Source organism: Orycteropus afer, unplaced genomic scaffold, assembly GCF_000298275.1.
Source record: "Orycteropus afer afer isolate SDZICR_OR568_19922 unplaced genomic scaffold, OryAfe1.0 scaffold00018, whole genome shotgun sequence".
NCBI classification, from domain to species: domain Eukaryota; kingdom Metazoa; phylum Chordata; class Mammalia; order Tubulidentata; family Orycteropodidae; genus Orycteropus; species Orycteropus afer.
Window position 1 is genome coordinate 1277457 of NW_006921605.1, and position 16644 is coordinate 1294100.

Genomic DNA, 16644 nt, shown 5'->3' on the forward strand with positions numbered 1-16644 from the left:
GACCATAACCTTGCCCCTTGTCAGCTCTACTATACACCTGGGAATTCTGATCATTCACATGAACTTATATGCCCATTGTCTGCCAACCCTATATACGATCTTGGATACACTCTGTCTCCATCCTTTTTAAAGCATTGAGAGGTATGTTTTATGGCTTATCATATGGTCTACCCAGGAGAACGTCCCTATGCACTTCCAAAGGTTGTATGGCATGTTCGTTTGACGTGTTTGTTCTAATCATTTAATTGTGTTGTTCGGTCTTCCATTTCCTTGTTGCCCTATCATCTAGTTCTATCCCTTACTGAAAGGGGGCGGGTACTGAAGTCACCAACTAGTGTTGATTCATCTATTTCTTGCTTTATTTCTGTCACTTTTCTTTTGCTTTCTGTAGTTTTGTGCATAAATACTTGTTTAAAAAAAAAGAAGAAACTCACTGTCATCAAGTTGATTCCAACTCATGGCAACTCTCGTTAGGTTTCCAAGACTGTCAATCTTTATGGAAGTAGATTGTCTCACCTTCCTTCCATAGAGCAGCTGGAGGGGGTTTGAACTAGCCACCTTCAAGTTACCAGCCACATGCCTTACCACCATGGCACTACAGCTTCTGTTGTTAAGTCCATGAATATTTATCATCATAGTGTCTTCTGACCATTCCCTGGAGAAGGATGTCATGCTTGGTAGGGTGGAGGGTCGACGAAAGAGGGGGAGGCCTTCAACGAGATGGATTGACACGGTGGCTGTGGTGATGGGCTCAAGTACAGCAGGGATCATGGAGCTGGCGCAGGATTGGGCAGTGTTTCATTCTGCTGTGCACGGGGTCGCTATGAGTCAGAAATGACTCGACAGCACCTAACAACAACAACAGTGTCTTCTGAACATACTAACCTGTTGATCCCTGTAAAAGTCTCTCTTTTGTAACACTTTTTGTTTTAAAATCTATTTTGTTTGATATGAGTATCTCTGGGGTCATTTGTACTTTTGATTTGGGGCAGTTTTTTAAACACTATTTTCTAGATTCAAGCCCTTTGTTGGACAGAGTTTGGAAATATTTCTCTTCTACAGCTTGTCTTTTCATCTTCTTCTGGTCTGTCACAGAGCAGATTTGCATTTTGATGAGATCTAGTTTTTCAATGTGTCCTTTTACAGGTCATGCTTTTGGTGTTCTGTCTAAAAATTCTCCATCATCCCTACATCTCAAAGATATCTTCCTGTTTTGTTTTTTTTTCCCCCCTAAAAATTTGGTAGTTTTACCTTTAAGTTTGTGATCCACTTTGAGTTAATGTTGTATAAGGTCTGAAGCAGAGGGTCCTTTTTTGAGGGGAAGGTGGCCGAGGAGTTATTCTTCTCTTCATGCCTTCAAGATTTTGTCTTTGTCTTTCAACAGGTTGACTAGGATGAATCTCTGTGTTTACTCTATTGGGTAAGTTTATTGAGCTTCTCAGAGAACATTTCTCACCAAGTTTGGAAAGTTCCTTTAAACATTTCTGCTGCTCCTGTTCCTCTCTCCTTTTCTCTGCAACTCGTTGTATGTATTTTGGCGCATTTGATGGCGTCCCACAAGCCTCTGAGTTCTGTTCATTTTCCTCATCGTTTGTTCTTTCTGGTCTTCAGACTGAATGACCTTCACTGATCCATCTTCAGATTCACTGATTCTTCCTCTGTCAGACCATACCTGAAGTTTTCATTTCAGTTGTTATACTTTTTAACTCCCAAATTTCCACCTGGCTCTTTTTTTATAAAAAAGGAAAATCAGTTCTCTTTATTGATAATCTCTATTTGAAGGCTCCTGGTCATCGCACTCTTAAAAACCCATTAAATGTGGTTTCTTTCAGTTCTTTGAACTTATCTGTAGCACCTGTCTCCACGGATTGTCTGACAAGTCCCACACTTGGGTCCCCTCAGCGAGAGTCTGTTAACTGCTTTTCCCCTGCATACAGTCTATGCTTTCTTGTTTCTTGGCACGTCTCACAATCTTTTCTGGAATACTGAACATTTTAGATAATAAATGGCAGCAACATTGGATTCTGGGCCTCTCCCCTTTCCACGAGGTGGTGGTGGTGCTGCTGCTGGGTTGGTTGGTTGATTTTTAATTTCTTTAGTATCCTGCCTGGACTAATTTGGGAGCCTCTCTTTCCCCTTCAATGTGTGGCCACTGATGTCTCTGCTAAATATTTAAAAAATTCATTTTCTACATATAAGCCTGGCATCCTATGGCTTTCCTCTGGATCGTACAGCTTAGCCAATGATTGGGCAGAGATTGTACTGAAGTATCTTGAACCAGCTTCCCCTTTACTCTGTAAATGAGCGTACAGATCACTGTGTATATGGATTGGAGAAGGCAGTCACAGTCCAGGCCGCTTCTACGTTGGCCCTGGCTTTTACCTTCTGCCTCACAGTCAGCCAGGGATGAGCACACGGCTTGGGCCTTCCCTTTGCACTGCCTTCAGGACCACCAAGGACACGTGAGAGCTTCATCAGGGTTCACTCTGTCTCTTTGAATTTCCTTATTAAATTTCTGACTGAACTGTTGCTTGTGCCCACCAGTATCACAGCCTCTGGCAGCTGCAATGTTTGTTTTCCCCAACCGTTTGCCACTGAGATCGTCACTGTTTGTGACAAACATTCCTTGGGTATTCCTTCCCCTGCAGTCAAGTCAACCCCTTCCCAGGTCAGCAGAGCGTAAACCATCACCACGGAGTGGGGAAAATGACACCAACCCCACGCCTCAACTTCACCAACTCCCACTGCTCTTAGTTTATTGTGTCAGCACTTCTCGTCCCTTTTTATTATTATTATTTTAATTGATTAAGTGCTTTGCAAATGCTGTCTACCTTTGGTCAGTTTCCAGAGTGCTGAAATGGTTGTTTTTATTATCCAGTTTTACTCTATTTCTTTGGGAGAAGATGTGCCAAACTCCTCCACCCACAGTCCTGAAAGCTCATGTATGTTACTTAAATTTTTCTACTAGACACATTGAAAGAGGTAACAAACAGAAAAAAACAAGCTTTAATAATACATTTTTATCTAACCCAACATATCAAAACTATTCTCATGTCAATGTTGTAAAATGGTAGTGTTAGCAGCATCAGAACCTGTTGAATTAAGGGGGCCATAAAGAGCAGGATGAACACCAACCAACGCCCTTGATGTGGAGGTGTGTGCCCTCTACCCTCTGAAGTCCTGACCAGTTCTGACACCAGCCGTTCCTCCCACGACCCTCTGTACTTCTCTTCTGGGTTTGATAACCCATTATAATGGCCCCACAGAACTCACAGACCATACTAACAACTAAGTGGTTTATTAACAAGTGGTACATTTGGGAACTGGATCAACAGGCTACAGCTCAGAACCACAGGCATGTAGGCAGTCTCCCTCCTTCAGTGCAGGACAGCTTTCTCCGCCGCTCTCAACCGTGCAGCCCTCTTCTTGGCTCCCTGAGCACAAGCCTCTTCTTGCCCTGGGCCCCTTCCAGGCCTGCTGCTGCTGGCTCTGCCACTCTGGGCTTCTCACTGTCCTCAGGATGACAGCCCTTGTCCTGTTACTGCCTCTCACTATGCTGCTCCTCTCTTCTTTCTTTTTTCAGTTCATGCTACTTCTCTTCCTGCTTCTTAACGTGGAAACAGCTCAGGAGTTGGTTGCTTATACACACAACGCCTTGTCAATTTCAAGGCAGAGCCCCTCCCAATTGGGGGTGTGTGCAAGGGCTGACCAATCCCCTCTCAGTAGACCATAGATACTTCATTTGCATGGTTTGTAGTCACTTTACTTGCATGATCTACTGACCAATCCCTGAAAGTATAAACAAATCACAGGGCAGGTTGCAGCCCAGAACTAGACAAAAAGTATTAAACCAAGTTGTTCACAACTTACCCAGGAAAAGTCAATCAACCTGGACAAAAGTAACAACGTCTCTGGGGTAGAACACTGGGGCAAAGCGAACTCCTTGGAGCTCTGGGAGAAAATCTCTCAAACCGTTTTTCCCAAGAACGGAGGCCAAAGGCCACACAAAAGAACTCACTTTACCACAAACTTGTCATCAGTGTTTTAAAAATTCCCAATGGAATATTTTACCTTCTTTTGCTTTCCTACCAAGTTTTTGAAGCCCAGACGCATCTTTTACACCTACACCCAAAGATCCCCTGCTGTCCGGTTGACTCCAATGTGTCTAGTAGAAAAACCCACAGGACAGAGCAGAACAGCCCCACAACTTCCCCCAGGCTGTGGACCTTCACCGAAACAGACTGTCCCATCTGTGGACCAGCTGGTTCAAGCCACCGACTTTTTGGTTGGCAGATGAGCACTTTAACCACTGACCTTAACCAGGACTCCTACAGCACATCTCAAATTGGACCAACCATATCCAAGCGCACCATTCATGGCTACCGGCTACCGTACTGAGCACACATGGATGGCCATCGCTGTTCAAAAATCATTTTTCTAGTGTGCAAACCCCTTGCCATAAGGTAAGGTGGACTCATAGCAACTCTATGGGGCAGAATGGAACTGCCCCACAGGGTTTCCAAGGCTGCGAATGGAAGGAAACAGACCGCCCCATCTTTCTCCCGCGGAGCAGCTGGTTGGTTTGAAGCCCCAACTCTTCAGCTGGCGGCCCAGTGCTTAACTACTGCGCCACCAGGGCGCCTTCGTGGGTGGGTAGCATTGTCGTTGTCAGAATCGACTGGACAGCAGCTACTAACAAGAATCCTTCATTCCTGAATGTTTAGGGATGAGGTAACGACAGTCTGAACACGGAGCCACTGTCATCTAAGGGGCAGTGGCGGGCAGGGAGGTCACCACGAGCGGCACGGGCCACGGAGGGCTGCCAGACGCGCCCTCTGCACTTCGGTGGCCACTGAAGGCGCTCTGGTGGCGCTGCGCCTAAGGCGTGTGACCGCGAGGCCGAAGGCCGGCGATTCAAACCCTCCAGCCACTCCCGGAAGGAAGACGGGGCCATCTACTTCCGCAGAGATACCCTCGGAAACCCAAAGGGGTCGCCGTGAGTGGGATGCACTCGGTGGCAGGGACTTCCGTTCTCTTGGTTTGAGGTGGCGCTTGTGTTTGGGCCAACGGAAAGGGCCTTCACCCCTCATGAGGCTCGAGGCCCAGGGGGCGTCCCTTTAGGGAGGTTGAGCTTCGGGATTGGAAACCGGTCGGACGGACGCGGGGCCTGGCTGTGCCTCGGCGTCCGCGGTCCCACCAAGGCCCCTCGCGGGCCTTGACCTGGACTTTCTTTCGATTGGAAGGAGGCATAATTACCAGACCGTCCAACGTCCCGTTCTAAGCGAGCAGTCGGTGTGCCCAGGCAGACCCTGCGAGCCCTGGCCGCGGGATGCGCCCGGACCAGTGGAGCTTAGGCTCCTGACCTCCGGCCCCCAATGGCGCGGAACCTCCATCGCGGGCCTCACCGCCGCTAGGCGCCGTTTCCCGGGGAAGCATTTCCCGCAACACCGCGGGCTGCCCGGACCTCCCTAGTGGAGGTACCTTCCGGCGGCCGCGGCTTCCGGCAGCCCCGGCGCAGAGACATGGGCCGGGTGTCAGTCTGGCGGCGGCCCCGGCGCGATACGGGTGGTTAGCGGCGGGGGAGCGATCCCGGGCGGTGACACAGGCCTGGAGCGGCGGGCAAGTGGGTACCGGGGCGGCGGAGGGCGGGCTTGGCGAGGGGACCGCAGCAGCAGCGATTCTCACGGAGCCCTCGTCGCACCAGCGGGTCTGGGGTTCCGAGCGCGGACCCTGTCGCAGGTCAGCGCCGCCTCAGAGAGGCGAGGGGCTCAGCGAGGGAGCTCGCACTGGGCCCCCGAGGGGCGTCTGCATTCCGGGCTGGGGCCTGCCTGCCAGCCCAGTTCCCGGTTGAGCCACCCCCAGCTTCCCCGGCGAGGTCATCGGGAGGCAGACGTCTTGCAGGCTTGAACCTGTTTGCATCACCAGTTCTACTCGGGCTGCCTGCCAGCGGCCCGCAGCTCGGGCATTGCAGTCCCCTGCCGCCCCAGGGGTCAGAGCCCTGACCCAAGATGGCTCCCTTTGGTGCAGGAAGGAGATCCAACTTGTTAGCTAGCCTTGGGTGGCGTCCTTGCAGAGGACGTGGGAGGCTTGGACGATTTCTCCCTGTAATTGTATTATCCCCAAAAAAGCCAGACAAGCAGTTGGGCCTTGATCGATTACTAATGAACGACCCTATTCTGTTGCCGAGAGCCCCTGTGGAAAGAAGCCTTGCTCACCATCCGGTTGGTACTGTGACCGGATCTTGGCCACCAGTTATTAAGACACTTCATAGAGTGGGATGGTTCCCACGGAGCTGATGGGCTGGGCACACAAAAACTCTGCCCAAGAGTCTGTCTTGGGCCACCAGAGCGTGGGTGTGAAGCCTTCCTGTAAGGAGGGCTGCAGCCACACACCCACAACACCTTCCTCACCCACCAAGATGGCCTTAGATCACCACTCTTGTAACACTCGTGTGCACAACCTCCTGACCCCCCCCCCCAACAAGTGCACAGAGCGGCCAGGCAGCCGACTGGTCCCTACGGCAGGCCGGGAGCACAGGCCAAGCCCCAGGCATCACCACCACAGGGGTTCCTGTGGGATGGAGGTCCTGAGACACTTCCGGGTCGGGCCCCATTTGTGGTTCTAGTTCAAAGCCAGGCCTCGGCTAGGCCACTGTGGTTTCTTTAACCCCACATTTCAGTCTTACAGGGTACATGTGTTTGTTACACACTGGAGGGGCAAGTGACTTGCCAAGGCCCTCCAGCAGTGACCGCACTAGGGTTTTAGCCCACAGCTACAATACTGCCCACCCTGTGGCCCAGCAGTCTCCCCATCAGTAGGCACCACCTTCAATCATGTCTCTGAATCTTAGCTCCTGTTGGGTGCGGCCCCACTGGGCCCTTGGTGGGTGTGTCTGAGGGTCTGGCCCCTCCCTTCCTGCAGGGTGGACACAATGCCCAAACTTCAGGGCTTTGAGTTCTGGAGCCGCACTCTTGGGGGAGCGCGCCACGTGGTGGCCCCCATGGTAGACCAGAGTGAGCTGGCCTGGAGGCTGCTAAGCCGGCGCCACGGGGCGCAGCTCTGCTACACGCCCATGCTGCACGCCCAGGTGTTCGTGCGCGATGCCAACTACCGCAAGGAGAACCTGTACTGCGAGGTGTGCCCCGAGGACCGACCCCTCATCGTGCAGGTGGGCCTGGGGGACCAGCCCTGTGGGTGGGACCCCCAGCCTGCCTCAAACTGGATTGGAGGGTGGTGGGGCTGGGCCGCAGCGGGGCTGGCCCGTGGGAGGTCTGTGGTCACTGGGTGTACCTGGAGCCGGCAGAGGTCGTCTGCTCCCAGCGCCGCACCCACTGCCGTGGCTGCCCCTGGGCCTGCAGCCCCTTCAGCCCCTTGCTGCTTGCTGTCCTCCCCAGTTCTGTGCCAACGACCCGGAGGTGTTCGTGCAGGCGGCTCTTCTGGCTCAGAACTTCTGTGACGCCATCGACCTGAACCTGGGCTGCCCACAGATGATCGCCAAGAGGGGTGAGTGTGTGCCAGGAGCCTGCCCAGCGCCCAGGCGATGGTGCGCGGCACGACTGCAGCCGAGCTGGTGGACCCTCAGGTGAGGGCCACGCCCCTGCCCACTGGATGTCATCAAATCCCCCAGACAAGCGTGGCTTCTGAGAGCGAGCCTTCCCGCGGGGCTCGCCCGTGCTCCTCTGGTGTCCACTTCAGCGCCCCGAGTGTGCCAGTGCCCCTGTGGGCACAGCCCAGCCTGTGGCAGTCCAGTGCCTGGCCAGATGTGCCTCTGGGGTAGACGGTGGCCCCGGGATGGTCGGGCCTCACCAGGCAGATCCAGGAGGCAGGCACCTCGGGCAGCTTCCCTCATGTCAGGGAGAAAGGGGTGTTGTGTCCCCCACCCCAGGAGTCGGTGTACTGGATGCCTCTAGCAGACTCCGTCTCTCCAGGTGCGAGTGCACTGTCAGCCACCGGAACCGCCCTCGCACCTAGCTCTCCCTGGCTGCCACTCAGCTCTTCTCTGAACCTTTGACCTCGTGGGGCTTCGGGCCTCAGCTTGCACTGTGACTCAGTAGCCTTGCTCAGGTGGCCACCTGGAAGGCACCACAGCAGCTGGCCCTGCCCTGAGCACAGTGCACTAGTGGGTCCAGCTGGCTGACTGGCAGAACTGAGAGGAGCTGGGGGAGGAGCTCCTGGCCTGTGCGAGCCCTGGAGGGCCAGTGGCGCAGTGGTTTCACCTGCCTGCCCTGAGCCGTAGCCAGTGGGCTCTGCTTGCTCTCCACAGGCCACTATGGCGCCTTCTTGCAGGAGGAGTGGGACCTGCTCCAGCGAATGAGTGAGTTGCCCTGTGTGGCCACAGTGCTGGTCGGGGCTGCGCCTGTCAGGAAAGGGACCGGGCCTGGGGCTCAGCAGAGGGGTGGGGCCTCATGGCCGAGTGTCTCCTCCCACAGGGAAGGTGCTGTGGAAGAGGTCACAGCTGCCCTTTAGAGTCGTGGCCCTGCCCACAGGGACTGCCGCAGGGGGAGGCTGGCACTGACCCCTGTGGTCGTGGACTCGGGAGACCAGGGGAAAAGTGCTGTCAGACACCCTGCTTCCCTGCTGCCCCTCAGAGGTTCCTCTCCGTGTCCCCAGTTCTGCTGGCCCATGAGAAGCTCTCTGTTCCAGTCACGTGCAAAATCCGTGTCTTCCCAGAAATTGACAAGACTGTTCAGTATGCCCAGATGCTGGAAAAAGCTGGCTGCCAGGTGAGAGGCTGGGGCGTGTGGGGTTGGGGGCTCCTGCCGCAGGGGGAACGCCCCTCTGTGCTGAGCGTGTTAGTCACTGCACCCTGGGATCCCTCTGTCAACATCCACCTTGGCCATACCATCCCTCTCCGGGAGGTGTCCTCTTTCCACCCGTCACCAGCCCCAGGTCTAGATGATCCATGATCCCTGCCTTGGGCATGGGGCCCTTCCCCCTGAGGAGGGCAGGACTGGGCCTCTCCCCCCAGGTATGGGATGAGGGCACTGAGCGGGCCCCATGTCCCAGCTGCTGACCGTGCACGGACGCACCAAGGAACAGAAGGGCCCCCTGCCAGGACCTGCGTCCTGGGAACATATCCGGGCTGTGCGGTGAGTGGGGTGGCAGTGCGTGGGCAGGCGCGGGGCTGGGGCCGGGGCTGCTCACGTCTGAGCGCCTGTACGCTCCACAGGAAGGCTGTGAGCATCCCCGTGTTTGCCAACGGGAACATCCAATCCCTGCGGGATGTGGAGCGCTGCCTGCAGGACACAGGGGTGCAGGGCGTCATGAGCGCAGGTGAGGGGGCGCAGGGCGTCAGGAGCGCAGGGCGTCAGTGCAGGTGAGGGGGCATGAGGGCGTTATGAGCGCAGGTGAGGGGCTGTGAGGGCGTTATGAGTGCAGGTAAGGGGGCGCAGGGCGTTATGAGCACAGGTGAGGGGTGCGGGGCATCATGAGCGCAGGTGGGGGGGGCACAAGGGTCATAAGCGCGGGTCGGTGGCGGGAGCTGGTGCCCTGGCTGCCCCAGGCTCAAGGAGTGGCCTTACGAGCCAGGTGGGGGCCCTTGTGTCCCACCCCCCTCAGAGGGCAACCTGCACAACCCTGCCCTGTTCGAGGGCCGCAGTCCTGCTGTATGGGAGCTGGCAGAGGAGTACCTGGATCTAGTGCGGCAGCACCCCTGCCCCCTGTCCTACGTCCGTGCCCACCTCTTCAAACTGTGGCACCACACGTGAGTGGGGGTTCCCAACACCCAGGCCAGCACTGCTGCACCGCCCCCCAGGCCTGTGGGCTGACTCGTCACAGCCCCAGGGGGATTGACAAAGGCCAGGCCGTGGCAGGCGGGGCAGCCCCGTGACAGTGTCTGTCCCAGGCTGCAGGTCCATCAGCAGCTCCGGGAGGAACTTGCCAAGGCAAAGACCCTGGAGGATGTGGCTGCGCTGAGCCAGGCCCTGAGGCTGCAGTGCCAGGCAGGTGCCAGCAGGGGGTGCCGGGCACCACGACGGGTGGGGCTCGGGCCCCAGTCCATGACTGAGGGGCCTGTGGGCTCTTACAGGAGGACATGTCCAGGCAGAAGGAGGGGGAGAAGCCCGCGGGTGGCCTGCCTTTCTTCCACTGGATCTGCCAGCCCTACATCAGGCCAGGGTGAGCCGTCCCCCAGCGAGGGCCTGCCCTAGCTCCCCCTGCCTGTTGAGGTCTGTCCCTCTTCCAGACAGCAAGAGGCTAGGAAGGGCAGATGGGCCACTGCAGGTGGGGTGTCCAGCCACACGCGCTCCACCAGCAGGAGCCAGCCCAGCTCAGCCAGGTGCCGCGTCGACCTCGCTTTTGTCTGGGGACTTGTCGGTTTGAGTCATCTCTGATCCAGGTGCTCTGGCCGCTGGAGTCAACAGCATGGCCCCTCAGCTTCTGCGGGTCCCATGCTCTGTGGCTGCAGCCCCTGCCTCGGTGCTGTTAACTCACTGCGTGGCACCAGGCACCAAGCCCCGGCCTGGCCTTGAGCTGCTCTGGGTACCTGGCAAGCAGCTGGCAGGGTCCGGTGCGCGCAGGCATGCTCAGCTCGGCCCACGCCTTTCCCATCAGGCCCAGGGAGGGAAGCAAGGAGAACGGTGGGACCCGCAGCAAGCGAGCCCTGGAGGAGGATGAGGAGGGCCGCCCCGAGGTCCTGTCCAAGAACAAGCAGAAGAAACAGCTGAGGAACCCCCACAAGCCCTTTGACCCCTCGCTCAAGCGTAAGCTGCCCGCCCAGCCCATCAGGCTGGGGGAGGGGGTGGGCTGAGGCCAGCCCGAGGGGCTGCTTGTCGCGGCCTCGTCTTCCACGTGTTGGTTGTCTGTGATGGTCGGAATCTCCTCGAGTCACTGGGCTGTACAGTGGGGCTTTCCCTGGGCACACACCAGGGTCGGTAGAGGCTGTGGGAAACCTGGGATGTGTGTCTGCAGCAAGGATCCCTGCCCCAGGCATGGTGGGGTTGGGCTCTGGCACCAGAGGAGGTGGTTAGAGCCCAGGGGCCACCTCTCCCCTCCACGAGACCCAGAGCTCTGGCGATGGGCTGTCTCCTGCCTACTGCCACCCAGTTCATCTCTTCCTTGCTGCCCCTGCCTCAGCCTGTCCCCAGCCTGTCCCCTGCCCTCCTGAGCCTCCTGGCCCAGCCTTGGGCAAGGATACCTGGCCACCTCCACCCCCTCGCTCTACCCAACTCCTTTTTCTTCTTTTCCAGCCAAATATGCAAAGTGTGACCAGTGTGGAAACCCCAAGGTGAGTGTGCCCTTCTGGCACTGCTGCCCAGGGGCAGGGTCCCAGGCCACGATGGAGCGCCCCGAGTTCCTGGTCCAGTGGGGAGGCGGCAGGTGATACTCACGCCTGGTACCTGACTGGGTGGGCCCAGCCCCTCACATGTTACCTCCTCCTGGTTCACTCCTTGTGCCCCTCCCGGCTGACCCTGGGGGGGCTGGGGGGTCCAGGACTGCTCCCTGTAGGCAGCCATATTGGGGAGGGTGACATGGACTCAGCAGCCTTCCCGTGTCCAGGGCAACAGGTGCGTGTTTAACCTGTGCCGGGGCTGCTGCAAGAAGAGAGCTTTCAGGGAGTGTGCGGACTGCCCAGGTAAGGGCCACGCGGGTCGTCCTCAGCTGGCAGGAAGGGGAGCCCCAGCTAGGGCCCAGCACAGGCTCACCTCCCTCTACCCCCCAGGTCACGGGCTGCTGTTCAAGACCAAGTTGGAAAAGTCTCTGGCCCGGAAGGGGGACCAGCCCAGGCTGCAGGAGCCACCCCCACCGGGGTCTGGAGGACCAGGTGGCTTCCCTGAAGTCGTGAGCAGTGCCAGGGCTTGAGGCCAGCTGGAGCCTGGATAGGACTGCTGCCGGGACCCAGACGTGGCTCCCCAAGCACACACCTTTACTCAGGGATCCCCTGCTGTGTAACATGGACAGCAGTGTGCCAGCTGCCCGAGCCAGGGCCTTGGGACATCAGTGAGCAGGCCCCAATCTGGCCCTGCCCTGTCCTTCCACCTCTAGAGTCTATTTGGAGTAAACAATAAACCCTGCCCAAGCCCTGTACAGAGCCCAGCGGGTGTGACTGCCCGACGCCCAGGCCAGAGAGCCTCTGGGGGTGGTGTGGGGGTGGGACCTTTGCTCTCTCTCTGGTCCTCCCTCAACCGGTCCAGCTGTATGCTGTCTGGGGCCCCCACTGGGTACTTGTCCTGTGCAGGCAGGCCAGCTCTGAGCCAGTGACTTTGTGGCCCTGGAGGGCACTGCAGAGCCCAAGGGCCATGCTGCCTAGATTCCTCCCACGGGGCACCACACCTGCCCACCAGGAGCTGGACCCATAGATGCCCCACCAAACAAGAAGGGGAGGAGCCAGAGGAGTAGGGAGGGGCGCTTTAATCAGTAACACGCTGCTACAACTCATCTAAACTCCAAATGGCGTAGGAAGGGGATGCACAGCTGGAGGGAGGGAGCGGGCCTCCATGGCACCAGGCTTCACGTGCAGGGGGACAGGAGCCTCACATGTTGGTGCTCATCCGGGACTGGCTGTTGGCAGGCGTGAGCTCCCCCTGGCTTCCTTCTCGCGGAGGAGACTGAGGGAAAGGCGGGGAGGCTGGCTCAGCCTGGGCTCCGCCCCGCCCCACCCCGCCCACATGGGGGGACCGGCCCCGCCCACCTTGACATGGATCTGGTTGCGCAGCACTGCAGCGCGCAGGATCATGGCCTTGGCCCGACGCTGGAACTCCTTGCCCATCAGGAGGGACTTCTCAAAGGTGGTGCTGCGCTGGTCCACGTCCCGCGCATGCAGGATCTGCAGGAATCTGGCCTCAGCCGGGCTGGAGGGCCCGCCCCCAGGGCCAAGGCCCCCTCACCCCTCCACCGCCCACCTTGCTGTGAGAATCGATCCGCGCGTTGATGAGCCCCTCCAAGATCAGTTGGGTCAGCTCGTCCTCCAGCTCGGCCACCGTGGTGTTGAAGGCAGTGGCCATTTTGCGCATGTCTGCCGACACGTAGGGACTGAAATACTGCAAGGCAGAGAAGTCAGCAGCCACGGCCTCCACTGGCTGTGGGGCTGTTTGCAGGGCCTGCCCGCCTGTTCCCTTCTTACCTGGATGAGGGCACGGTTGCGGATCTGGGTATATAGGGTCCTGACGTGGGGAGCAAGGTACATATCCAAGAGGAGGTTGTCCTGGGGTATGAGACCAGTCAGGGTTGGCTGTAGCTGCCGCGTGGCCCCAGGAGCACACACTGTCCTACCCTAGCCCTGTCCTCACCTGCATCTCATCCAGCATCTTGAGACATGAGGCATACTTGGACTCGTAGAACTTGAAGATGATGTCCCGTACCTGGGGCTCCAGCTCCAGGAACAGCTTGAAGGAGCTACAGGGGCCACACAGCTCAGAGCATGTACCCTGTCCTGCCCTGCTGAGCCGAGGACAGGGCACTGGGCTGCAGGGGCCACCAGAGGCAACCTGGCCATCAGTTCCAAGCAGAAGGGACAACAGGGCTGGGAAAGGGCTACCCACCTGCTGGAGATGACGTTGCGCTGAAGCTCCTGGCGGTCAAAGGTGGCCAGGGCACACAGGCCCCCGTAGACAGCCACGTTGCTAGGGGAAAGCAGCTGAGAGCAAGAGGGTGGTCAGTCCAGAAGCAGGAGGGTGATTGGGACAAGTCCCAGAACAAGGGCAGGATCTTGTGTAGCCAGCTCAGAGAGCGCCTACGTGTCCCCCGAGGGGAGACTCCAACCCCCAGAGCCCACCCACACCGCGCAAGGCCCAGCGCAAGGCAAGGCCCAGCCAGGCCCCTCACCTCGGGGAAGTCGCAGTGGTCAAAGGAGGCAAGCAGGAAGCACTTGGCAGCCTGCTTGTACTTCCGGGCAGCCAGCTCGGCCAGGCCTGGGAGCAGAGAGGGCCCCGGGAGAGCGTGAGGGGGCAGCCGGAGTGTCTGTGTGCAGGAGGGGCTCGGTGGCCAGCGGCACCACGTGCCTGGCCCCCATGCCACTCTTCAGCATCAGGGACACTGGGGACAGCAGCAGCACAGCCCCATGACTGAAGGACGCCTTCAGTGAAGCTGTCACCATCACAAAAGGAGCCCAAACCCCTCCACGTGGTCCTGAGGCACACAGGTGTCACCTATACCTACAGACGGCACCACCCCAAGCAGGGACTCTACAGAGCCCGAGCCCCAACCTCCGACCCGGCCCCTCACCTGCGGCACACTTGAGCTTTGTGAGTATGGCCTGGGTCTGGCTGTCCCGCTCCCCACGCTGCTGCAGGGGGAGGTCACACATGGGAGTGAGCAGTGCCCTTCCCACGGCGACCCCCCATCCCAGTCGGAAGGGGGCAGCAGAGCAGGGTCCCGTTACCTCAGCAATCTCAGGGGTGGACTCGGCCTTGCTAACGTAACTCAGCACGTGAGACCAGTTCTGCAGGTAGACGCTGACCTGCCGGGCAGAGCAAGCGGCCTGAGCCCGGAGCCCTCGCCGCCCACAGGCCCGCCTCCGCCAGGGGGCCCACCTTGATAACATTGAGACACATGTTGATGACGTGCTTCGCGCTGGTGCAGTAGTCACGGGCCCGTGAGTAGCACTTGAGGGCGTTGCTGAGGTCCCCGCAGTCAAGGTAGTGGTCCCCCAGGTCATCGTGACCACGCCTGCAAGCCCCTGCGTGAGCCCCCAGCCTCCGGCCGGCAGCCCACCTGCCCACCCGCCTCCCCTGCCGGCCGGCACCTGATGCTCTCCTTGATGGAGTTCCCCTTGTAGTTCTTCAGGTCCGTGTCCAGCTTCTCCAGCTTCAGCAGAGCCTTTTTGCGTGTGGCCTCCACCCAGGCCGCGTCCAGGGGCGGGGGCTCCACACCACTGTCGGGGATGGCGTCAGGGACGTGCTGCATCTCCCTGGGAAGGACTCAGAGGTCACAGCCTGCAGGCACTTCCCACTCGTCCCCTGAACTGCCCCCCGCCCACTGGAAGGGCACCCAGTATGCATCAGGCCCTGTGCTAGCAGGGCCCAGTCCCTGGTGGGGGAGCACTCAGGGAAAGCGTGCCCTGCAGCCTGGCCGAGTGAGAATTCACCGCCACACAACCCTTCTCCGGGAACCAGAGAACTAAGCACATACGTGTGTGTGTGTGCACACCTGCACACATATACGTGCGCTGAACTCTCAGCAGAAAGGTTAGGTGTTGGTTTTTTCTGCATCTGCCCCTTTTCTGACCAGGGTGTGGAGCCATGTCACCTCCAGGTGGGCCCACCAGACACGGCCAGCAGCTGTCTGCTGTCCCCCAGCCACCGGCTCACCTGGTAGCCTCCGACAGCTTGCGGTGGACCTCCTCGTACATGTCCACGTTGAAGGTCCTCTGCACGAAAGACAGGGCCATCTTCAGGGCTTCCACCCGCAGCGGGGGACAGTGGTCAGCAATGAACTGTAGCCGCTCGATACGCATCAGGCCACTGTAGCTGGCTGCATACTGCTCCAGGTCCTGGGGTGCACAGGAGCATAAGGAGGGGGCTCAGACCCAGGACCCGACTGCCCAGATGCTAGGGAGACTTGGGTGGGGGGAGAAGAGGGGTTTCCAAATATCAAGGGGGGTGGGTCAGAAAGACCCGAGCAGGCACTGTCTGAATGGCACAGCCTGAATGCCTCCCACCAGGGGACACCCTGTACTTCCTACCAGGGTGGGGTTCTCCACCACGTAATTAACATCAGGTGCATTCTGGGGGTCCTCCTGGGGGTCCACGTCAATCTGCATGGGCTCCACCGCCCCCTGAAAACACAAGCACCTTGGCAGCTCACGCAGGCAAGGCTGGGGTTGCTGTACAGACCCTCACTGCCTCCCACGAACAGATGCCCTCGGCCCTCACAGGCGCAGTGGCCCCACTCTCACTGCTGCGCCCCTGTACCCTCCACAACCCCCCGGCTCCCAGAGTCTCCGGGCCTCAAGAGGGAAGCCCCAGCCTAATTCCAAGGCAGTTCCACAGGCCACGAGGCTCCCCTACCCAGGCAGGGTCCTGGCATGGTTTCCTCAAAGCCATTAAGAAGCGTGACACCTTAACCCAGGAGGTAAGGGGCCCGGAACGTCCCGGAACGTGTCCCGAGCAGCCGGAGCAGCAGTGCAGGGTGGGGAGCGAACGGTCCCAGCTCGGGGAACCCCACGGCCCGGGTGCCCGCTCCAGAGGCAAGCCGGAGCAAGGCCCGATGCCGCGCCCACAGGAGACCTCGAGCCCCAGCCTGTGCAGCCTAGGGAAGCGCCGTCCGGGCCTGTGCTCGGCGCGGCCTGGGAGGTACCTCGAGGAGCAGAGCACAGGCCGACAGCCCGACGCTCAGGCTGCAGTCCCCCGCTGCGCCCGGCAGGGGTCGGCCCTGCCGCTGGGAGCTGCGGCCGAGCGCGGCCCGAGCTACTTCTCATGCCGTCCTGACTTTCTGCACCCCCGACCCTGACACACAGCTAGCCGGCTGCTGAAGGGAGAATGAGCGCTAGCGGCGGGCACCGAGCGCCCGTCCCCGGGCTGGGCCGGGAGGGGAGGGCAGAGTCGGGCGGGCCCCGGCCCGGAGGCGCAGCCGCCAACGGCACAGTGGCCCGGTCCTAGGCACGGGGGCCACGGCGCAGGGCGGCAGGACGCGCTCAGGCCCGCGGGGCGCACGCTCACCGCGTAGCCCCGGGCACGGCCCGACCCCGCACGATCGGGCCTCCGGAGG

General features: G+C 59.0%; 3 protein-coding genes across 3 annotated transcripts in view; 2 read left to right on the top strand and 1 right to left on the bottom strand.

Moving 5' to 3' along the window:
* The first annotated feature begins 6931 nt into the window (after positions 1 to 6931).
* DUS1L (dihydrouridine synthase 1 like) lies at positions 6932 to 11799 on the top strand. Its single transcript, XM_007959798.1, has 13 exons — positions 6932 to 7168; positions 7395 to 7503; positions 8264 to 8314; positions 8611 to 8723; positions 9007 to 9089; positions 9170 to 9273; positions 9559 to 9703; positions 9845 to 9941; positions 10028 to 10116; positions 10552 to 10700; positions 11187 to 11224; positions 11497 to 11572; positions 11660 to 11799. The coding sequence occupies exons 1-13, from the start codon at positions 6932 to 6934 to the stop codon at positions 11797 to 11799; spliced, it is 1431 nt and encodes a 476-aa protein (XP_007957989.1).
* Positions 11800 to 12470: 671 nt separating this feature from the next.
* On the bottom strand, positions 12471 to 16293 carry GPS1 (G protein pathway suppressor 1). Its single transcript, XM_007959561.1, has 14 exons — positions 16234 to 16293; positions 15620 to 15712; positions 15246 to 15427; positions 14681 to 14845; positions 14469 to 14604; positions 14318 to 14395; positions 14161 to 14221; positions 13762 to 13847; positions 13479 to 13573; positions 13227 to 13332; positions 13061 to 13141; positions 12840 to 12977; positions 12629 to 12763; positions 12471 to 12545 (listed from the first exon to the last, which is right to left on the bottom strand). Exons 2-14 carry the CDS (start codon positions 15695 to 15697, stop codon positions 12471 to 12473), a joined length of 1416 nt encoding a protein of 471 aa, XP_007957752.1. The 5' UTR covers positions 15698 to 15712; positions 16234 to 16293.
* The window catches only part of RFNG (RFNG O-fucosylpeptide 3-beta-N-acetylglucosaminyltransferase), a 4045-nt gene continuing 3193 nt past the window's right edge, over positions 15793 to 16644 (top strand). Inside the window, exon 1 of the mRNA XM_007959799.2 lies at positions 15793 to 16357. Coding sequence (XP_007957990.2) covers positions 15793 to 16357 — 565 coding nt within the window. The remainder of the gene's footprint in view (positions 16358 to 16644) is intronic.

Coding starts and splice junctions, on each gene's coding strand:
- DUS1L (XM_007959798.1), top strand. CDS start 6,932: ATGCCCAAACTTCAGGGCTTTGAGTTCTGGAGCCGCACTCTTGGGGGA. Junction 8,724..9,006: donor TGGAAAAAGCTGGCTGCCAG/GTGAGAGGCTGG, acceptor CCCATGTCCCAG/CTGCTGACCGTGCACGGACG. Junction 9,090..9,169: donor GAACATATCCGGGCTGTGCG/GTGAGTGGGGTG, acceptor TACGCTCCACAG/GAAGGCTGTGAGCATCCCCG.
- GPS1 (XM_007959561.1), bottom strand. CDS start 15,697: ATGCAGATTGACGTGGACCCCCAGGAGGACCCCCAGAATGCACCTGAT. Junction 13,848..14,160: donor AAAGCTCAAGTGTGCCGCAG/GTGAGGGGCCGG, acceptor CTCTGCTCCCAG/GCCTGGCCGAGCTGGCTGCC. Junction 12,764..12,839: donor GGATCGATTCTCACAGCAAG/GTGGGCGGTGGA, acceptor AGATTCCTGCAG/ATCCTGCATGCGCGGGACGT.